The 24,328-nt window shown below is 37.2% G+C and overlaps 2 protein-coding genes across 3 annotated transcripts in view; both read left to right on the top strand.

The window, feature by feature from the left end:
• Positions 1-16,382, top strand: part of LOC117315424 (cyclin-H-like) — a 32,773-nt gene extending 16,391 nt beyond the window's left edge. For both annotated transcript variants that reach the window (XM_033869609.1, XM_033869610.1), the window contains exons 7-11: positions 2,902-2,957; positions 5,791-5,861; positions 10,277-10,388; positions 13,118-13,193; positions 14,393-16,382. In XM_033869609.1, the coding sequence (XP_033725500.1) occupies positions 2,902-2,957; positions 5,791-5,861; positions 10,277-10,388; positions 13,118-13,193; positions 14,393-14,434 (357 nt within the window). In that variant the 3' untranslated portion in view covers positions 14,435-16,382. The remainder of the gene's footprint in view (positions 1-2,901; positions 2,958-5,790; positions 5,862-10,276; positions 10,389-13,117; positions 13,194-14,392) is intronic.
• A 178-nt stretch (positions 16,383-16,560) lies between these two features.
• Positions 16,561-24,328, top strand: part of LOC117315596 — a 28,978-nt gene continuing 21,210 nt past the window's right edge. Inside the window, exons 1-3 of the mRNA XM_033869858.1 lie at positions 16,561-17,069; positions 20,967-21,107; positions 23,479-23,611. Coding sequence (XP_033725749.1) covers positions 16,621-17,069; positions 20,967-21,107; positions 23,479-23,611 — 723 coding nt within the window. The 5' untranslated portion in view covers positions 16,561-16,620. The remainder of the gene's footprint in view (positions 17,070-20,966; positions 21,108-23,478; positions 23,612-24,328) is intronic.

Raw genomic sequence — 24,328 nt, 5'->3', positions numbered from 1 at the left:
TTGAGACTGGTCATTGATAGAGATAGAGACTGGTCATGATAGAGACTAGTCATGATAAAGACTGGTCATTGATAGAGACTGGTCACTGATAGAGATAGAGACTGGTCATTGAAAGAGACTGGTCATTGATAGAGATAGAGTCTGGTCATTGATAGAGACTGGTCACTGATAGAGATAGAGACTGGTCATTGATAGAGACTGGTCATTGATAGAGATAGAGACTGGTCATTGATAAAGACTGGTCATTGTTTGAGACTGGTCATTGATAGGGACTGGTCATTGATAGAGATAGAGACTGGTCATTGATAGAGACTGGTCACTGATAGAGATAGAGACTGGTCATTGATAGAGAGAGAGACTGGTCATTGATAGAGACTGGTCATTGATAGAGATAGAGACTGGTCATTGATAGAGACTGGTCATTGATAGAGATAGAGACTGGTCATTGATAAAGACTGGTCATTGTTTGAGACTGGTCATTGATAGAGATAGAGACTGGTCATGATAGAGACTAGTCATGATAAAGACTGGTCATTGATAGAGACTGGTCATTGATAGAGACTGGTCATTGATAGAGACTGGTCATTGATAGAGACTGGTCACTGATAGAGATAGAGACTGGTCATTGATAGAGATAGAGACTGGTCATTGATAGAGACTGGTCATTGATAGAGACTGGTCATTGATAGAGATAGACTGGTCATTGATAGAGACTGGTCATTGATAGAGATAGAGACTGGTCATTGATAGAGATAGAGACTGGTCATTGATAGAGACTGGTCACTGATAGAGATAGAGACTGGTCATTGATAGAGACTGGTCATTAATAGAGACTGGTCATTGATAGAGATAGAGACTGGTCATTGATAGAGATAGAGACTGGTCATTGATAGAGACTGGTCACTGATAGAGATAGAGACTGGTCATTGATAGGGACTGGTCATTGATAGAGACTGGTCATTGATAGAGTCTGGTCATTGATAGAGATAGAGACTGGTCATTGATAGAGATAGGGACTGGTCATTGATAGAGACTGGTCATTGATAGAGATAGAGACTGGTCATTGATAGAGATAGACTGGTCATTGATAGAGACTGGTCATTGATAGAGATAGAGTCTGGTCATTGATAGAGATAGAGACTGGTCATTGATAGAGACTGGTCATTGATAGAGATAGAGACTGGTCATTGATAGAGACTGGTCATTGATAGAGATAGAGACTGGTCATTGATAGAGATAGAGACTGGTCATTGATAGAGACTGGTCATTGATAGAGATAGAGTCTGGTCATTGATAGAGATAGAGACTGGTCATTGATAGAGATAGAGTCTGGTCATTGATAGAGACTGGTCATTGATAGAGATAGAGACTGGTCATTGATAGAGATAGAGATAGAGACTGGTCATTGATAAAGACTGGTCATTGATAGAGATAGAGGCTGGTCATTGATAGAGACTGGTCATTGATAGAGATAGAGACTGGTCATTGATAGAGATAGAGACTGGTCATTGATAGAGACTGGTCATTGATAGAGATAGAGACTGGTCATTGATAGAGATAGAGACTGGTCATTGATAGAGACTGGTCATTGATAGAGATAGAGACTGGTCATTGATAGAGATAGAGACTGGTCATTGATAGAGATAGAGACTGGTCATTGATAGAGATAGAGACTGGTCATTGATAGAGATAGAGACTGGTCATTGATAGAGACTGGTCATTGATAGAGATAGAGACTGGTCATTGATAGAGATAGAGACTGGTCATTGATAGAGATAGAGACTGGTCATTGATAGAGACTGGTCATTGATAGAGATAGAGACTGGTCATTGATAGAGATAGAGACTGGTCATTGATAGAGATAGAGACTGGTCATTGATAGAGGCTGGTCATTGATAGAGATAGAGACTGGTCATTGATAGAGATAGAGACTGGTCATTGATAGAGACTGGTCATTGATAGAGACTGGTCACTGATAGAGATAGAGACTGGTCATTGATAGAGACTGGTCATTGATAGAGATAGAGACTGGTCATTGATAGAGATAGAGACTGGTCATTGATAGAGACTGGTCATTGATAGAGATAGAGACTGGTCATTGATAGAGATAGAGACTGGTTATTGATAGAGACTGGTCATTGATAGGGAATGGTCATTGATAGAGACTGGTCATTGATAGAGATAGAGACTGGTCCTTGATAGAGACTGGTCACTGATAGAGATAGAGACTGGTCATTGATAGCCTAATTAGCGTCACCTCTTCTGAAGTTGATAATTTGTAATATGGGGGATACAAAATAAGTCAGTTATATCAAATACAGTAGAACTTGGTTAACTCGAAAGACAGGGTAAGAAAAATCAATAACTGTCGAAGTTGGTATGAGACAGGGGAATCTCAACCCTGGGACAAGGTTCTGAGTCTACCTGTCTTACAGGTGAGACTCATGCCAGCTGTCTTACAGGTGAGACTCATGCCAGCTGTCAACAGGTCATTAGTCCAGAAATCTGGGATGACTCAGTCAAGCAGGCGGTCAAATGTTAATATTTACAACCATAAATGCATGAACCTGAGATGAAGTGTTCTTCATCTACTTAAATAATTTAGGCATCTGTTTTGAAAAAAAAAAATCAAATCAAATCTTTTTAGAAAACTCAATGGTGTAAGATATAATATTCTATGGTCAGAATTTACTAGAATGTTGGAAATTGGAAACAAAGATTTCAAGAAAATTTTGAAGGACATTGCTATGGTCACTTTTGCACCCTCAGCACTTTTAGGATTGACACATCTGGGCTGTTAATTGCAAAACCTGGCAGCTTAATAGTATATCAAGGCGTTCCTTATCTGTGTCATCCTCTGATACTGATGACCTAAGATTCCTATTTCATTGATTCCAACAGATTGCCCTGGCCGCTGTCTTAACCAGTGCTTCCCAGATAGGCAAGAATATGGACAGGTAGGTTTTAATTATGGACAGGTAAGTTTTAATCATGGACAGGTAGGTTTTAATTATGGACAGGTAAGTTTTAATCATGGACAGGTAAGTTTTAATTATGGACAGGTAAGTTTTAATTATGGACAGGTAAGTTTTAATTATGGACAGGTAGGTTTTAATTATGGACAGGTAAGTTTTAATTATGGACAGGTAAGTTTTAATTATGGACAGGTAGGTTTTAATTATGGACAGGTAGGTTTTAATTATGGACAGGTAGGTTTTAATCATGGACAGGTAAGTTTTAATCATGGACAGGTAGGTTTTAATTTCAACTGTTGTGGTTACTGACACATGTCCTCATGTTTCTGTGTAAATTAAAAACCCTATGAATTAACACCACGTCCGGTGAATCCGCCGAATTCCTGGTTTGAAAGGTCATCTTTACATTTAAACATTGATATCAACACCAAACATTGGCAAACTGATGCCCAGTTGATTAAACATATAGAAATTTCAGGACTGTTGCTAAATATTTTTCCTGACTTAAAATAGCTGTACAGATATAGGCATAATTTTAGCATAGATTTATAGTGCAATATTTGATCTAGTGATAGCATTTTGTTTTGACACCATTTCCATTTTTGTTTGTGTGGCAGGACACAGGGGGTTATAAGGCTTGCAGTAGTAATATTTTGTAATTTTCCAGATTTTCCCACAATTTTAGTGGGGTGGTTACACTAAAATATAAATATCTTTCTTAAATGCAGGTCATGAGGTACTTTCCTGCAGCTCGCTGTAAGTTCAGCTTGAATAGTTGAAGACAAGATTTTTTGCGAAATTCTGAAATATTTTAATTTCAATTTTTAGCTCACCTGGTCCGAAGGACCAAGGTGAGCTTATGCCATACCGTATCGTCCGTCGTCCGCCGTCCGTCTGTCGTCCGTCCGTCCGTCAACAATTGACTTCTTCTTCATAACCACAGATCAGAATTCGACCAAATTTGGTCAGAAGCATCCCTATGGGATGTGGACTCAAAATTGTACAAATGGTGGGGCTGACCCCCCAGGGGTCTGAGGGGCGGGGCCAAAAGGGGTCAATATAGCTATATTGATATAAACGACTTCTTCTCTGAAACCGAGCAATGGATATTGCTCATATTTACTTGGTAGCATCACTATTGGTTGGGGATTCAAAATTGTACAAATGATAGGGCTGACCCCCCAGGGGTCAGAGGGGTGGGGCCAAATGTGGTCTATCGGGCTATATTGACATATAATGACTTCTCTGAAACCGAGCAATGGATATTGCTCATATTTGCCTGGTAGCATCACTATAAGGTGGGGATTCAAAATTGTACAAATGATGGGTCTGACCCCCTGGGGCCTGAGGGCCGGGGCCAAAAGGGCTCAATATAGCTATACATTGTATTGATATAAACGACTTTTTCTCTGAAACCGAGCAATGGATATCGCTCATATTTGCCTGGTAGCATCACTATGGGGTGGGATTCAAAATTGTCCAAGTGATGGGGCTGACCCCAGGGCTCTGAGGGGAGGGGCCAAAAGGGGTCAATTGGGCTATTTGATAAAAACAACTTCTTCCCTAAAACCGAGCTATAAATATTGTTCATATTTGCCTGGTAGCAACACTATGAGGTGAGGATTCAAAATTGTACAAATGGTGGGGCTGACCCCCAGGGGCCTGAGGGGCAGGGCCAACAGGGGTAAATATAGCTATACTGATGTAAACAACTTCTTCTCTGAAAAAGAGCAATGGATATCGCTCATATTTGCCTGGTAGCATCACTATTGGGTGGGGATTCAAAATTGTCCAAATGATGGGGCTGACCCCAGGGGCCTGAGGGGTAGGGTCAAAAGGGATCAAATGGGATATATTGATATAAATGACTTCTTCTCTTAAACAGAGCAGTGGATATCTCTCATATTTGTCTGGTAGCATCACTATAGGTGGGGATTCAAAATTGTATAAATGATCGGGCTGACCCCCCTGGGGGCTGATGGGTGGGGCCAAAAGGGGTCAATTTGGCAGAATCGATGTAAACAAATTTTTATCTGAAACTAAGCCATTGATATCTCTAATATTTGACTGGTAGCATTCCCTTGGGTTAAGGATTCAAACAAAATTGTACAAATTTTGGGGTTGACCCTCCAGGGGGCTGAGGGTGGAGCCAAAAGGGGTCAATTTAACTAAATTGATATGAACAACTTTTTCTCTGAAACAGCTCATATTTGACTGGTAGTATCCTTTTGGGTAGGGATTCAAAATTTCATAAAGGAAGGAACTGTTTATTGTTTCATATCTCATACAATCCAGGTGAGCGATACAGGCCCTCTGGGCCTCTTGTTCTTCGTTAGAATAAAGAGGGAAATTATTTGTGGTCTGACACCTGCAAAATACTCGTCTGCCATTTTGTATAATATGCATGAGTCAGTCAGACGTTTTAGTGCTACTACAACCAGTCAAACAAGCGTCTGTGGGACCCGGTTGTCTAATGAAGAAAACAATATCTGAAAACAAATACATACATAAACAAAAATCATCAAAAGGCCAACTCTGGTAATTTTTACATCACTACCATGTCAGTACAAGAGTGTCTTTGTTGCTACAGGTGTAAAATATGGAAATGTTTAATTTTCCTATTTAACTATTACAATGCAATAAGACCTGCTAATGTCAAAATAATTAATTCCGATAAACTGTGAGATTTACTGTCATTTTGATCCTGGGTTTTACTGTATATGTTGCATAATTCTTGGATTGCGGCATAATTTGAATAGCGTTGATTTGAACTAGATCTGTATACTCAACCAGCCCATGTTTGATTTTTCCTCAGTTACGTGACTGAAACATTACTACACGGTGCAACATCTGATGAAATGGAAAAGACAGTTTACCAGATAAAACGTAAGTCTTCTTATATAAACACCAATTTATTCCGTACTGCTAAATTATTTTAAAAACACTTGCAATGAAGCCATGGAAGTCCATCTGATCAAATTATACAGAGAGACAAAATTTTGTTTGAAAATCTGAGAAATTACTTATTTATACAGTATCAATCATAATCTCTGACAATTTTGATACACTCATCTTTGATGGGAGTATTGTGGTATGGTGTCTCATCTTTGATGGGAGTATTGTGGTATGGTGTCTCATCTTTGATGGGAGTATTGTGGTATGGTGTCTCATCTTTGATGGGAGTATTGTGGTATGGTGTCATCCATCTTTGATGGGAGTATTGTGGTATGGTGTCTCATCTTTGATGGGAGTATTGTGGTATGGCGTCTCATCTTTGATGGGAGTATTATGGTATGGTGTCTCATCTTTGATGGGAGTATTGTGGTATGGTGTCTCATCTTTGATGGGAGTATTGTGGTATGGTGTCTCATCTTTGATGGGAGTATTGTGGTATGGTGTCTCAACTTTGATGGGAGTATTGTGGTATGGTGTCTCATCTTTGATGGGAGTATTGTGGTATGGTGTCGTGTCTCATCTTTGATGGGAGTATTGTGGTATGGTGTCTCATCTTTGATGGGAGTATTGTGGTATGGTGTCTCATCTTTGATGGGAGTATTGTGGTATGGTGTCGTGTCTCATCTTTGATGGGAGTATTGTGGTATGGTGTCTCATCTTTGATGGGAGTATTGTGGTATGGCGTCTCATCTTTGATGGGAGTATTGTGGTATGGTGTCTCATCTTTGATGGGAGTATTGTGGTATGGTGTCTCATCTTTGATGGGAGTATTGTGGTATGGTGTCTCATCTTTGATGGGAGTATTGTGGTATGGTGTCTCATCTTTGATGGGAGTATTGTGGTATGGTGTCTCATCTTTGATGGGAGTATTGTGGTATGGTGTCTCATCTTTGATGGGAGTATTGTGGTATGGTGTCTCATCTTTGATGGGAGTATTGTGGTATGGTGTCTCATCTTTGATGGGAGTATTGTGGTATGGTGTCTCATCTTTGATGGGAGTATTGTGGTATGGTGTCTCATCTTTGATGGGAGTATTGTGGTATGGTGTCTCATCTTTGATGGGAGTATTGTGGTATGGTGTCGTGTCTCATCTTTGATGGGAGTATTGTGGTATGGCGTCTCATCTTTGATGGGAGTATTGTGGTATGGTGTCTCATCTTTGATGGGAGTATTGTGGTATGGCGTCTCATCTTTGATGGGAGTATTGTGGTATGGCGTCTCATCTTTGATGGGAGTATTGTGGTATGGCGTCTCATCTTTGATGGGAGTATTGTGGTATGGCGTCTCATCTTTGATGGGAGTATTGTGGTATGGCGTCTCATCTTTGATGGGAGTATTGTGGTATGGCGTCTCATCTTTGATGGGAGTATTGTGGTATGGTGTCTCATCTTTGATGGGAGTATTGTGGTATGGCGTCTCATCTTTGATGGGAGTATTGTGGTATGGTGTCTCATCTTTGATGGGAGTATTGTGGTATGGTGTCGTGTCTCATCTTTGATGGGAGTATTGTGGTATGGTGTCTCATCTTTGATGGGAGTATTGTGGTATGGTGTCTCATCTTTGATGGGAGTATTGTGGTATGGTGTCTCATCTTTGATGGGAGTATTGTGGTATGGTGTCATCCATCTTTGATGGGAGTATTGTGGTATGGTGTCTCATCTTTGATGGGAGTATTGTGGTATGGCGTCTCATCTTTGATGGGAGTATTATGGTATGGTGTCTCATCTTTGATGGGAGTATTGTGGTATGGTGTCTCATCTTTGATGGGAGTATTGTGGTATGGTGTCTCATCTTTGATGGGAGTATTGTGGTATGGTGTCTCATCTTTGATGGGAGTATTGTGGTATGGTGTCTCATCTTTGATGGGAGTATTGTGGTATGGTGTCGTGTCTCATCTTTGATGGGAGTATTGTGGTATGGTGTCTCATCTTTGATGGGAGTATTGTGGTATGGTGTCTCATCTTTGATGGGAGTATTGTGGTATGGTGTCTCATCTTTGATGGGAGTATTGTGGTATGGTGTCTCATCTTTGATGGGAGTATTATGGTATGGTGTCTCATCTTTGATGGGAGTATTGTGGTATGGTGTCTCATCTTTGATGGGAGTATTGTGGTATGGTGTCTCATCTTTGATGGGAGTATTATGGTATGGCGTCGTGTCTCATCTTTGATGGGAGTATTGTGGTATGGTGTCTCATCTTTGATGGGAGTATTGTGGTATGGCGTCTCATCTTTGATGGGAGTATTATGGTATGGTGTCTCATCTTTGATGGGAGCATTGTGGTATGGCGTCTCATCTTTGATGGGAGTATTGTGGTATGGCGTCTCATCTTTGATGGGAGTTTTATGGTATGGTGTCTCATCTTTGATGGGAGTTTTATGGTATGGTGTCTCATCTTTGATGGGAGTATTGTGGTATGGTGTCTCATCTTTGATGGGAGTATTGTGGTATGGTGTCTCATCTTTGATGGGAGTTTTATGGTATGGTGTCTCATCTTTGATGGGAGTATTGTGGTATGGTGTCTCATCTTTGATGGGAGTATTGTGGTATGGCGTCTCATCTTTGATGGGAGTATTGTGGTATGGCGTCTCATCTTTGATGGGAGTATTGTGGTATGGTGTCTCATCTTTGATGGGAGTATTGTGGTATGGTGTCTCATCTTTGATGGGAGTATTGTGGTATGGTGTCTCATCTTTGATGGGAGTATTATGGTATGGCGTCTCATCTTTGATGGGAGTATTATGGTATGGCGTCTCATCTTTGATGGGAGTATTATGGTATGGCGTCTCATCTTTGATGGGAGTATTATGGTATGGCGTCGTCCATCTTGCCATCGCGTATAAATTTTCCTGAGATTTTCTCCTACACTTTTAGACCAGTCTCCTTGAACCTTGGTATATATTCATGATTATGATACATAGTTCTGCTTCCCTTCAAGTACTCCAACTATGTTAGAGGTTTTACACAGCGAGATACTTTTGACAGGCGCCGTACACATGTAGCCTGCAGAATCATATCCAATAGAAAAAGGGCCAACCAGCAGCCTCTTATGTTATAGAAGTACCCTTCAAGTAAATTTGATTCTACTATTTTTCGCAAAACCTAATTTGTTTATTTCAGTATTTGATTTTTGTCTGGAGATCTTCCAGTTTTCAACCTTGTCTTATAATTCTCACATGATTGCAGACATATTGAATAAAAACATGTTACAGTTATAACACATGTTATTTAATTTGTCAGCAATTCTGTAAGAATTATAGGGCAATAATTAACTTTCTAAAGAAAGCAGTTTTATGGTTAAATATGGCATTTGATGAACTCATATATATATTTATTCTGCAAGCAACTGCCACCACATTGTCGGAATACACCCACCATATCTATCTTTGCTGTATACAGCAGTGACGGAAAACATCTGTATTTTGGAATCTTAGCATGTGCGTCTGTTTGACTGACCTACTTCAAAAAGAAACTTCATTTAAAAGGCGAACATATTTCTGTCATTTTTGTCACCGTTAAACTTCAAAATGCTTACTTTTGATGACTGTTGCAGGATAAATAGAATACATGGTCAGTGTCTTAAATTATAAGCTGTATTTTTGGCTTGGCACAGAAAGACAAAAGTGGCTTGCCAAGGCTCGCCACATTTGTCTTTCTTTACCCTCCCAAAATACAGCTTATATTTTAAGACACTGACCATGTATTCTCTTTATATTTACGTTTAAAATGAATGGTTCTTAAAGCCATTGTATGCCTGATATGGGTCAATCACAGTTAAATTTTCTTATAGATTCTAAAGCCTATTTTCTCATAGATTCTAAAGCCTATTTTCTTATAGATTCTAAAGCCTATTTTCTCATAGATTCTAAAGCCTATGATAACTGTTATTCTACCACAATATGCTGTGTTATGCGACTCGCAAGCCTCTCTATAAATGTGCTGACTGTTGAATAAATATATGTTATATACCACTAGTGGTATATGACTTTCCAGTCCTTTGATTGGTGAAGAATATGAACTTTAACCCAAGCTGCATTGTTTTGGACGTCATCAATAATCGAATGACGTCACATCACCGGGTCCCGGATGTCACTGGTACACTTTATTTGCATACGCGAAATTATACTTGGCCACGTTTCCCTTTGATTCAAGCTGATATTATTGTGGTAGAAACAGGTCACACGACTTGTGATTGTTGTATATGGAATTTATTTAACAAAATAAGTTAAGCTCGTGTCTTTTGTAACTTTTGAAAAATAACTTACTCGTGTGAAATAAATTCAGTATCCAACAACCACCTGTTGTGTAACCTCTATTTATCTTATCAGTTTGTTGTATTTCAACAGGTATAAAGTATATGGTGAAATCCCAGAAGCCACTTGAGAAAGAACTGGTTGGACGTGTACAGAAAAAACTGGTGAAGTGTCGTAACCAAGACAACAACCCGGACAGTGATCAGTGAGTTTACATGTTAAAGTCAACCTTCAATCCACTTTTAAGAGACAGTTTGTAAAGTTTGTTTTTAGAGGAGCAGATTTGTGCATTTTGTGTGTTTAAATAGAGGTTACACCACGAGTGGTTGTTGGATATGAAATTTATTTCACACGAGTAAGTTATTTTTTTAAAGTTACAAAAGACACGAGCTTTAGCGAGTGTTTTTTGCAACTTTTAAAAAATAACTTACGAGTGGGAAATAAATTCCATATCCAACAATTTCGAGTCGTGTGACCTGTTTCTACCACAATAATATCGGCTTGAATCAAAGGGAAACATGGCCAAGTATAATTTCGCGTATGCAAATAAAGTGTACCGGTGACGTCCGGGACCCGGTGATGTGACGTCATTAGATTATTGATGACGTCAATAACAATTGCAGCTTGGGTCAAAGTTCACCGTGTTAGCCAATCAAAATGCGTACAGAGTTTATACCACGTGTGGTATAAACAGATTGTTAATCAACAGCTGTAATGATTAACTGATGGTCTGAGAGTTGAATAACACAGGGTATTGTGGTAAAAATATCTTTATTCACCTGTTAAACAATTATGAATACTTCATGAAAAATCATGAATAATTTATGCACAAAATTCATGGATAGTTCATGAATTGTTCATGCACAAAATTTTTGACTATTTTTGATTTCTTCATGAAAATTTTTACGAAATTCATGAACTCAAAACGTAACACCTACAAATATTCTTAAATGTTCATGAACATTCATGAGCTCATGTATATTATCTCGCAAGGGGCAGCAATTTGAAGTCCTAGAACCCAGATTTTTGGCTGGAAGGTTCCTGGGATGAAGACTGACAAAGTTTGTAAAAAAAAGGATATGACCTTGACACAGAGTCAAGGTCAAAGAAGTCAGAATTTGCTGAAACCTTAAATGACTTCTTCTCAATAACCAACATGCTAGAATCAAGCTATTCATTTGTTGTAAAGGCTCCATGGAAGAAGCCCAAGAAAATTTTTTAAAAGGAATTACCTTGACCCATATTCAATGTCACAGGGGTCAAATATCTTCAAACACTTAAATGACTTCTCAATAGCCAAACATTTTAGAATCAAGATATTTGGCTCGTAGGTACCTCTGATGAAGCATGATGTTTTACCAATGGCTAGATTGCAGACAGATGGAGAGTAGTGTAGACAGGGCATGAAGAGGTCTGACAGCTCTCTTCTGTTGTGAAGACGTTGAGTTTTGAAGTTAGATGAGGGCTTATTTGTGAGAAGTTAGAGTTTTTTTGTGAGAAGTTAAAGAAGGGCTTATTTGTGAGAAGTTATAGAAGGAGCTATTTGTGAGAAGTTAGAGGAGAGCTTCTTTGTGAGAAGTTAGAGGAGAGCTTATTTGTGAGAAGTTAGAGGAGAGCTTATTTGTGAGAAGTTAGAGGAGAGCTTATTTGTGAGAAGTTACAGGAGAGCTTATTTGTGAGAAGTTACAGGAGAGCTTATTTGTGAGAAGTTACAGGAGAGCTTATTTGTGAGAAGTTACAGGAGAGCTTATTTGTGAGAAGTTACAGGAGAGCTTATTTGTGAAAAGTTACATGAGAGCTTATTTGTGAGAAGTTACAGGAGAGCTTGTTTGTGATAAATTACAGGAGAGCTTATTTGTGAGAAGTTACAGGAGAGCTTATTTGTGAAAAGTTACATGAGAGCTTATTTGTGAGAAGTTACAGGAGAGCTTATTTGTGAGAAGTTACAGGAGAGCTTATTTGTGAGAAGTTACAGGAGAGATTATTTGTGAGAAGTTAGAGGAGGGCTTATTTGTGAGAAATTAGAGGAAGGCTTATTTGTGAGAAGTTAGAGGAAGGCGTATGTGTGAGAAGTTAGAGGAAGGCTTATTTGTGAGAAGTTAGAGGAAGGCTTATGTGTGATAAGTTAGAGGAGGGCTTATTTGTGAGAATTTAGAGGAAGGCTTATTTGTGAGAAATTAGAGGAAGGCTTATTTGTGAGAAGTTAGAGGAAGGCGTATGTGTGAGAAGTTAGAAGAAGGCTTATTTGTGAGTAGTTAGATGAGGGCTTATTTGTGAGAAATTAGAGGAAGGCTTATTTGTGAGAAGTAAGAGGAATGCTTATGTGTGATAAGTTAGAGGAGGGCTTATTTGTGAGAATTTAGAGGAAGGCTTATTTGTGAGAAATTAGAGGAAGGCTTATTTGTCAGAAGTTAGAGGAAGGCGTATGTGTGAGAAGTTAGAGGAAGGCTTATTTTTTTTGAGAAGTTAGAGGAAGGCTTTTTTATGAAAAGTTAGAGGACTTATTTGTGAATAGTTAGAGCAGGGCTTATTTGTGTGAAGTTAGGAAGGCTTATTTGTGAGAAGTAAGAGGAGGGCTTGTTTTTGTGTTGTTTTTGTTAAATTTTAGAAAGGGCTTACAAGTAATTGTGGATTGGGATTTATTGATGAATATGGTATTACATGTTTCAGCTTTGATTCAGCTCATCTTGTCTCTGTGTGTCAGTCCATCTGTCAGTCCGTCCGTCAAGCTGTCTATGTATGTCTGTCCTATTTATTCGTCTGTTATAACAATCTTTTGCCTTGTCATCTGTCAGTCCGTCCGTCAAGCTGTCTGAGTATGTCTGTCCTATTTATTCGTCTGTTATAACAATCTTTTTCCTTGTCATCTGTCAGTCCGTCCGTCTGTCTGTGTCTGTCCGTCCGTCTGTCTATATTATTTACTTGTGTGTTTAGGTATAAGAGGAAACTACGGGAAATGTTGGATGAGGATGAGGAACAACAGACGATCAAACGAACAAGAATCAGCGAGGTAAACTTCAGTAGGTCTGAGTATAAGGGCGACTGATTTAGTAGTAACTTTATATAGTGGTGTATGATGTACAGTAGTTGTTCATGATGAGGTCAAAGTTCAATATTGCTCCATTTAATTTTTTTTTTTTTTAATTATTTAAAAAAAAAAAAATTTTTGTCCAGTGCTTTTTCTATTAGAAATATTCAAAATTGTTTCGATTACTTTTCAATATACAACTCGTTGTGTAACCTCTATTTACACCATTTGCAAATACTGTTTTGGGAATTTGTTTCTGTGGAAAGAAATTTGTCATAATTTAAAAGCCGATTTTCTTCAACAGACCTACAGCTCAAAATTTATCCCTAATGCTGTAAGCATACTTATTTCAGCACACCCAAAATTAATCACATTATCAGATTTAAATATATGACAGCAATGGTATATTAACACACCTATATTTACTATAGAAATGGTATATATGTGATGTAATTAGTGCAATCATAACATAACACAAAGCTTTCCTTGAACAACCTTGAAAAAAAGATGACCACTAAAATGAGATTACCGCTAAAATGAGATTACATACCCCTAAAATGAGATTACCACTGAAATATGATTACCACATAAACAAACTAACACTTAAATAACATTACCACTAAAGTGATATTACCACGAAAATAAGATTACCACTAAAATGAGATTACCGCTTAAATGAGATATATACTAAAATAAGATTAGCACTTAAATGAGATTACCACAAAAACATATTAATACATAGATAACATTACCACTAAAAGGTGATAACCACTAAAATGAGATTGCGGCAAAAATAAGGTTGCCACTAAAGTAAGATTACCGCTAAAATAAGATTACCACTAAAATGAGATTACCACTAAAATGAGATTACCACTAAAATGAGATTACCACTGAAATATGATTACCACATAAACAAACTAACACTTAAATAACATTACCACTAAAATGATATTTCCACTCAAATAAGATTACCTCTAAAATAACATTACCACTAAAAGGTGATAACCACTAAAATGAGATTGCCGCTAAAATAAGATTGCCACTAAAATGAGATTGCCGCTAAAATAAGATTGCCACTAAAGTAAGATTACCGCTAAAATAAGATTACCACTAAAAAAAATACCTCTAAACTTTGTATGTTTACAGAAATCAGACTGTAACAATATGTTATATTTAAACAGGAGGAAAAGCGACGAGACAAGGAATTGTTGGGAGTTCCCTGAACTGTGAAGAGGGAAAACAAGAAGCTGTTTATAAGAATTTAACATTTGACATATCTGTTTAAAGGACACATCCATCCAGATAACATCAAATCTTACAAATTAATATCACATTCAACCACTATGCTGAACAGAGGAACAAGGTTTATTGTCCAATTTTTTGTCATCCCTATTTAAAGGACAGACAACTTTTTCCCACTTTTGTATTTCATGGAAAGTTTTCATAACCCTTAACAATTACATGAAATTTAAGACTTCTGACAAAACCTAAGTAAAAAAAAATGAAAATTATCTCAGCTCTATAGAAAAAAAGTAGAATTTTGGGAGATATATTTTGATATTTTGCAACAGGATCCCAACCAAATCCATTTTCCTATTGGACAAATGCTGTTTGAATCACAATTTAAACACAGAAGGAGTTTACTGTGTATTGATATTATAGATAGTGCTGTAATGATATATATATTCAACTAGCCACATTTTCTCAAAAGAAATTTTTTGATTAACGTGGCCACCTTAGGATATGTTAAATGTGTTTCTTTATGTGTTGTTGAGTCTGCTTATCCAGCGGGGAAGGGACATTAGCTCTGTTAGTTAGATCACCGGCCACTTAACCTCAGACAAAGTTCCGAGGTGCATGGCTCGACGCTCTCTCTACCTATGTTGGTTTGTGTTACTTCGGATGCTGAGAAATAGGCCGGTCGGTCTGCGCTGTCGTGGTTGTGACCTTGGACAAAACACTTTAACCTAATTGATGTGGATGCCATGTGAGAGACCTCCCTTATGTTGTTCAGTGAGGTAGTCACCAACTACTACAAGAAGATCCTGATCCAATGACCCTAGCTCTTAAAGGGCGATAAACCTAACAAACAAGTTTATCCAGCCCAAATCGGAATCATTCTGACATTTTATCAGATCTTTATTTCAGTGGGAGGTTGTGTGAATTAAAATAAGGAAAATTAAAAAGATATTTAGCAGTAATTTTTATCAGAAAGGTGATTGAACATACATGTATAAGGACAAAACTGGTAATATTTGGGATTTATCTATGTAGTGTGTGACTTTTAATTAAGATGAATAATTTGGTTGCATTTGTATATCGCATATTCCTGGTGCATTGTGGGTAATATTGTGACATTTATTCATTTTAGAAGTTTAGTGATACAATATTTTTATATAACTTTTGAAGTGTAAAGTTAAGGTATATATATGCTTCTGTGTGTTTAAGAGTATCCAAAACCTATTATACAGATCGTTAGCTTACCTGGCTTGAGGTAGGCTTCACACGTACGCATATACATCTATAATGTATCCGTAAGAACACACTCTTGTAATACATTGCCTTTATTTATATATATAGTAAATTAGTTAAGTATGAATACATATATGTGTGTGTGTGAATTGAGTTCCTACATCTATATATACCGTATTTATTCTAATAAACGCCCCCACCCTAAAAAACGCCCCCCCCCCCCCTTTTTTTTTTGGAAAGAAAAATTCCTCAATTCGAGAAAAAGAACTTACCGTGGTATGTAATTGCAATTTCAAACGTGGGTGTCAAAATGTTTTGTCACTTAGTTTTACAATGTTTTGGATACAATTATATACATGTTTCATGGTGTGAAATGGGTACACACAACATATCTCACAACTTACCGTCTCTGAAATTTCACGCCCCCGGGGCGTTTATTAGAATAAATACGTTATATAAAATTAGTAAAGTATGAATGATTAAAGAGAATCCCTGTTTCTGCAGCTTATCATGAAGCTACCTAAGTGAGTCCCAACTGTAATGTCTAAAGGTATGGAGATAGCAGAGTTATTTTTGTTTTGAGAAATTGAGGCCGATATGCTTCATTCCCCTGTTGAAGTCAGTCTGTGTTCATTTGTTTTGATTGTGATGTTGTGTCACAAAATAAAATTGTTATATTTGTATTAAAAATCAAACAAATACATGTTTTATTGTTTTATTATGGATATAACAGAACAGGGATATATCCCTGAACATATCAAAACTTAGCATTATGATACACTTCTACTTTCACTTTTCACATATAATGGCCAAGTTACGTAACTGCGGCGAATTAAGTTTTGCCATATACCAGGGCCATTCGGAACACCTCGCCCGATTAGCGTGCCTCCCTCAAAGCGCATGCAGGGACCTACTATGAAATTGTAAACAAAAAAAGATGTCTGGTGTGGGAACTGATGGTGATGGTGATAACGCCAACAGGCCTACTAATGTCATACACGTAGATGAAGATGAATCGTCAACATCGCCACCTACCAGTAATGAACGTAGTCAGTCAAAAACCCAACCATCTCAAACGAGCTTATGGGTAAAAGGACATCTCGTGGACCTGAAAATACGTGTGTCCTCATTTTGTGATACGTCAAAATCTCCATTAGACATTGTGAATATGTTAAGGATAGGTCAACCCTTAAATGACATGGCTTCAGTAGAAGTACAAGCAAAGGTACTAGCAGCAAAAATTAAAAATATGACTGTGTTTCGTTATATCTTGGATAAAGTGTTTGATGATATGTCGCTCGGAGATGCACTACATTTATCAACAGAGCCTCGTCTATGGAAGATCCATGCGATAGAAACTAAGGATGAGGAACGTTTCAACGATCGGTAAGATATAACGTGCTGAACTGAAACAGGTTTGGCACACTCCCACGTATGGGTAATAGGCCTTCATTTTTGAGTGACTGTCACTGTCGCTACTTTGAATAAATACAGTTTTGTTAAACATAGTACGTCACAGTGGACAACAACACAGTTGTACAATGTATATAATTAAATTTTTGTTTGTTAACAAAATAACAAAAAATAATTCACGAAATGCCTATTCTCTTATACATCACACTCCACCATATACACCCATATACATACCACTTACAATACCATATTATAGAAAACTACAGCAGAGAACTGAAGTAGGTGCTAGTACGTCACAGTATGACGTAATACAATACATGTAGCACAACATATGCTGTTTGCGTTGTCCACGTGACTACTATTACTCAAATGCAAGATAATTTGAAATAGAAACATAAATATTTTTTGACACATTTGTAACAAAAAAGAGCGTCATATTTTTAACATGGCCCCATAAACAGGTTGGGCACATGTTAATTTATCGCTATATAATAGCCTATTATAGAGATAAATCACTATATGCTATACGTATACCAAACTGGCAAAAATATGCTATACGTATACCAAACTGGCGAAAAACAACATTTTGTGGATAAAAGTTCCTATATACGTACAAAACTGACGCATGAAATTTGCAGATGTTTATGATAAACACCATTGGAATATAATGCGAAAGCAGTTTTGATCGGAAATAATTCAGTTAACTAAGTTAATAATTGCTCCATTGTTTTGAATCAAAAGTGATTGCATTTAATGTTCAAATGATATTTCTCAAATAACATGTGTGACAAGTGCTTCATTTGAATCACCATTTTTGGATGTAAATGAAAATATAGCAAGCAACATAACTGAAAGAGAAAAGTTGTCGCTCAAAAGGTGAAAGTCGGGTAACTTTGATCACTTTACATTTCCCCTTAAGCTTGTACATTACCATTACTTCGCGGAACCTTCCAACAAGATAACAACCATCCCTATATATGACAAACTGGGAATTCCTTAGACTATAAAAAGAATACTAATCACGTGACAATATATATGTACGGGTACCGCGTTATGATTGGTTGATTTGTGCCGGTGATAACCACATCCCTAGTGGGCGGTAATTTTAAACCGGAAACCTAGCCATACATCTCAGAAGTATTTTACATCATGAGAAAGTAAGTATATATTGGACAAATACAATTTTATAACAAATGGAATATTCAAGTCTATTACTCCTGAATTACATATGTTTTTACATTATTGGTGATGATCATCACATAAATTTTAAATAACCTGTAATAAGTGATCGAGGTTACCCTCCACGGTAAAGATCTATGTACCTCCAGTACAAAGGAAGAACAAGTCAACTACAAGAATTTAGCATCAACTAGCACGATCTGCCAAGACGAGGGAAATCTACAGAAGTGATCAAAAGTAACAAAGACATTGTTTTTGCAAATCAATAAGCTTTATTGCACGTATCGTATATATATATGTTATTTTTATTTTATTTTATTTTTCAGAGAAAAATCAGACAATTTTAAATACTATAATTACCTGCTCTTGGCCATTGTAACAAAACGTCACTAATTATATAACATGTCCATTATATATGATCCTCCCAAAGAGTACTTTAGGGGGTATTTTCATACCAAAATTGTCCTGATGAAGACTCGCTTAAAGAGTGGAAACTAGTCGACAATAAAATAACCACCAACTGGTAACGCCTGGTCGTGTTGTGATTGGAACCCCACGTTTACTATATTTCCATTTTTGATACCAATCGCCCTGAATACCTTTAGGTGTCCACCTTCAGCGCGAAGTGCCCAACTGATCAACCCACCTTATACAACATTAAGACGTTGGGTCTTCATTTGTATGTTGGCCCCAATGATGATGTCTTAACTTTATCGTAACGTTTGAAATATGTACATGTAACATACATCACATCTCTTCAAACAGTGATCCTCGAAAAACTTTAGCACTAGTTGCGGGCATAATATTACCATGAAAAATCAATTACTGTTGATTTTATTGTGATTCAAGATTTCATTGTCAAAATATGATATTAATTATTGAAACACTTTCTACACTCAGCTGCATTGAAGTGTCTCGATCGCGATCCACCATCCAGAACTAACGTTTTGTTAAAATCATGTGGTTTCTTTGTAAAAAAGACAACTTTAAGGATCTATCCGTCACAACGACTACATCAAAGGAACACGTGTATCCCACACGATACCAGGAATATTTACATGTCGCTGATTTTATCCGTTCTTATATTCCCTCTCGACAGGAAACATTATTGTAGAATCTTGAACACACTTTTAAAAAAATCTTGGTTTTATTTAACTTGTTACGTTCGGCTTCATATAGACATCCTGAACTATGACTGTTACAGCTTTCCTTCGATGAAAAGAAACAGAAACATTTACCAGGAAGTATATATCATATATGTTATATATAAGTAAGTAATAACGACGGTATAAACCAATATAAGGTACTGGATCCTAACAAACAAATGTTGGATGCGTATTACTAGAAATAGATATATGTCAAGTAGTAATAACGACAGTACAGACAAGTAAATTGTCGAATTTTCGAGGCAATCTGCCCCTTTATCAAGACACAGGTAAATTACATAAGATCACATATAGACATAAAACATGGAACAGTTACACAAATATAGTAGGTATAAACAGAAAAAAATATCGTAATGTTTTAAAAATGATCCCCCTCGGCCGATATACAGTGCATTCCGCTTAATTAGGTTGCCTATTTGCGGGGACTTTTTACCCGATTAACCGACTTATGCAATAAGCGAAATGCATGTCGCCATGTTGGATTTGGTCCGTAATATATATATACGTCTGCATTTTAACTGTCCTTAAAAAACACAAATAAGAAGCTTGCTTGAAAAGAACATTTTTAGATATTGTCTGAAGGCGTTTATAATAGTCGAGTGTAGTTTTTACATCCTGCAGATTATAAACATTACTGTAAAATCTACGCCCCGCCTACTTTCTTAGATTGTATAAGTACTGTAACAGGCAAATACTTGCAGTTCTTCATTTGAAACTGTAGACTCAACTTGCGTTGGAAATTGTCCACCTAGATCGTTTGTTTTTGAAAGTAACTAAATAAACCCTCAAAGTGGGCCTCTGAAGAATGTATTTATATATAAGCTTACCGTGGAGAAAAAGTTCTCCATTATATGATCAGGAAGTGATCAAAGTTGACCGATGTCGTGATCGAATTCACCCAACGATTGATTACGACGTATTTCCTTCATTCAAAGCTGCTTATGTAAGGGGAGACAACCCAGCAGTTCATTTTTGTAAGCTTAAGCTTTCTATTATACAAGTAGGACAGTAACCGATGTAGAGACCTGGATCAATCACGTGACCGCCATGAACGAGAGAGAAACTGAAGTGATCAAAGTTACCCGACAATCCTCTAGAGCGTAATTCCTCCAACGATTCTGAGACTGTGATTGTTTTGAAATGTAGAAATTGTATGTCAGAAAAGATATCAAAATTTTGATGAATCTGTTTTCGTTATACTTTATTCTGAAGAAAACAATTTCAAATTGTAACTTATTTATACATACACTAAAACAATGACTATACCATGATAAGCACTAAAAACAATGATTTTACCATAATATTTAATACATATATGGATGGATATTAATAACTATCAATGTTCAGTAATATGATTAATATAAAATGAAAAAAATGTTAACTGCAACATAGTTATGAATGTATCATCAAAACTTATTTGAAAATGCATTCAGCACTTTTAAGATAATTATATAAAGTGATTAAAATTTGTTGAAGCAGCAGCTTAGTGTCATACTGACCTAATTCTAGTTTGTTTTGTTTTTAGGTTTCGGGTATCAGGACAATCCTTCGCAATGTGGCTACGGCACTGCATCTACTCACGTGATGTGACCAAAGAAACTGTATCAGAATTCATGTACCAACATTTGTTTGTACTTTTCCTACAGCTGTTTGGTGTAAAATGCTTGTAAGTTCATTCTTTCTGTTTTGAAATGTTTGTTAGCTCATGATGTTGCTGGAAAGGCCAAGTGAGCTTAATTATGCCATTGTGTGGCATCTGTAAACTGCCATTATCAACTTTCCATTCAAACAACCTTTTCTTATTACCGTAAATATTCGGGTATAGTGCGCACTCGCGTATAGTGCGCAGGTACCTTTTTGAGGTTCATTTTCAAAAAAAAAAAAAATAACATTTTTTTTTTTCCATTTTCAACTGAGCGGTAGATGAATTCAAAAGCATAAGATGATAGGAATTTGTAACTTATGAAAGCTAATTTACAATGTACCACATTTAATTGGAATCACCGGTCAGATTTGACACATTGGATTGACAGGTTGTTTACATTATACCGCCACAGGCCTAGTCAGCATGCAAATTGTAGCACTAACCAAGAAGCTGAGATTCCTGATATTAGTCCTGTAGCTTGGCCGGGTGTAGGGCAACCAAGTTTATTTAAATAAATGACCTTGACCTACATTCAAGGTCACCACTGGGAGTCAGATATGATAAAAACAACCTGTTCTCCGTAAGCAAGCGGCCCAGAGACTTGATATTTGACCTGTAACATAGAAGGGCTTCAAAGTTTGTTCAAATAAATGGCCATGATATATATATATATATACATTCAAAGGTCACAGACAAAATATATGCTTTATCTGATACTAAAGCTGTAGCATAATATTGTTCAATTTCACCGGGGTCAACTATATTATATGCTAACATCTTTCTTTTCAAAAACCAAGAAGCCCAGCAGCCTGATAAGTATCATGATGAAATAATTCAAAGTCACTTGGGTCAAATAGGCTAAAATCTTTTAAACAACTTCTTGTCATTAACGGAAAGGCCAAGTGTGCTCATATTTGGTCTATAGCATGCTGGTATGAAGGCCTACCAAGTTTGTTCAAATTAATGACCTTGACTTTCATTCAAGGTCACAGTGGTCAAATAGGCTAAAATTTTTAAACAACTTCTTGTCAATAATTAACAGGCCTTGAGACCTGATATTGAGCCTGTAGCATGCTGGGATGGAGGGGTATCAATTTTTTTCAAATGAGTGATCATGACCTTGACCTTCATTCAGGGTAACATGGGTCAAATCGGCTAAAAACTTTAAACAACTTCTTGTCAATAATTAACAGGCCTTGAGACCTGATATTGAGCCTGTAGCATGCTGGGATGGAGGGGTATCAATTTTTTTCAAATGAGTGATCATGACCTTGACCTTCATTCAGGGTCACATGGGTCAAATCGGCTAAAAACTTTAAACAACTTCTTGTCAATAACTATAAGAGGCCTAGAGACCTAGTATTGGACTTCTTAATTCCTTAACAGATCAAAACCAAATTTGATCGGAAACATCATTGCTTGTTGACAGACAATCTATGTCAATAAATTAATGAAATGTAATGAAATGAAATGAAATGTAATGAAATAATCTTTATTACACATAATTGATATGAAAGCATTTGAATGTGGTACTTTTACGACTGAGTATTATGGAACATGTTCGTGACTTTGGACACACGTAATATATATCAAGCATAGTGTCCGTTTGCATTGTCAGCTTGAAAATCAGGCCGTTTTAATATATATTACAACCAGATTTGGTGTGAAATATCATTTGGTAAAGGCAATGATGTTTTATGTATATGGGGCTGGTCTAACTCCTTGGTACTGAGGGGCGGGGTTCCAAAAGGGGAACATCGTGCTGAATTTTTGCATGGATTACATCCAAATATGATGTGAAAACTGAAACATCATTTGGAAAGGTCAACCAAATTTTGTCTGAAACATCATGTATGGTTTCAGTCGATCGGGACTGATAAGATTTTTTTTTTTTCTCACAAGAATTAATATTCAGCTTGGATAATCAGACTGATAACTAACTACATATTTTACTTGGTGCACTAACGCATAGTTACCCCAATGTAACCCCAATGTAAATGAAAACCAATCCTTAGGTAACTTCTTGTCAATAAAACAAAGATGTCCAGAGATCAGGTTTTGGGCCTGCAGGGATGAAGGGCGTCTAATTAAAAATTTGTTAAATAAATGGAGAAAGAAATGTTTTTGAACTGCTTTATTATAACTATGCAGTGAAACCTGTCTAATCAGTCACCATGTGGGAGTGCCACTTTTGGTCGAATTAAACAGGGTGTCGGAAAAGTCAGGTATTTGTTGTTGACTACACTTCTCATCGCGAAATACGGTAGTGTCGGATTTGACAGGTTGTCGGAAAAGTCAGGTGTCGGATTAGACAGGTTTCACTGTACATACAAATAGTGTTTTTGTTGATGAGATCCCCATATAGCGCCATAATGATTTTATATTGTTTCAGGTTTGCTCCTGGAATTCCAAAGAGAACTATGAGGATAGGAAATCAAAATATCTCAGGAACGCCCGACATTATGGCCAGTTTGTACAGTCGTCAAAACTCATCATTGCAATGCAAGACTTTGTTTGTGTGCGAGGTAATTATGCTACATCACTCACCAATATTCTACTAGTTGTTTACTAAACATTAATGGAAATTAATTCTGGAGGTCAGTTATTTATCAGGTTTAGTCTGTCATAGTGTGCTATTTGCAAAGCACGAGCGTAATCTATTGTATAGAAAACTCATGTGTAATATCACCAGTCCTAATTATATATAATGAAAAGTGCACCCAGATCCCAGATCTGCCATTTCATGCTAGCAGCTAGCTAGGTCAAGATCAAATAAGGATGTTACGACCTCATGCAGAAGCAAGTTCTATTCAGGGTAGATGTTTTCACTATATACATATTTGGCCCACCATCATCAGATGGTTGGCTATTCAAATCGCCTTTCGTCCGTGGTCCGTCGTCGTCCGTCCGTTCTTCCTTCCATCCTTCCGTCCATCCGTTAACAATTCTTGTTACTGCTATTTCTCAGAAAGTACAGAAGGGATATATTTTATTTTGGGACTGATCTAGAAACAACATGGCTGACAGGTGGCCATCTTGGATTTTGACATTTGAAGTTTGTTTCTGCTATTTCTCAGAAAGTACTGAAGGGATCTGATGGTTGGGGCCCCAGATGGGCAACTCAGCTGAAATTATGCTTTAAAATACTACTCCTCCTCAAGGTCAAAGGGGATTTCAACCAAATTTGGTCTGAAACATCATTGGAGGAGGGCAATCATGTTTTACGTAAATGAGGCTCATCT

This window comes from Pecten maximus, chromosome 17 (assembly GCF_902652985.1).
Source record: "Pecten maximus chromosome 17, xPecMax1.1, whole genome shotgun sequence".
NCBI classification, from domain to species: Eukaryota; Metazoa; Mollusca; class Bivalvia; order Pectinida; family Pectinidae; genus Pecten; species Pecten maximus.
Note: the sequence above shows the minus strand (reverse complement) of the source record. Positions and strands in the feature narration are given on the sequence as shown.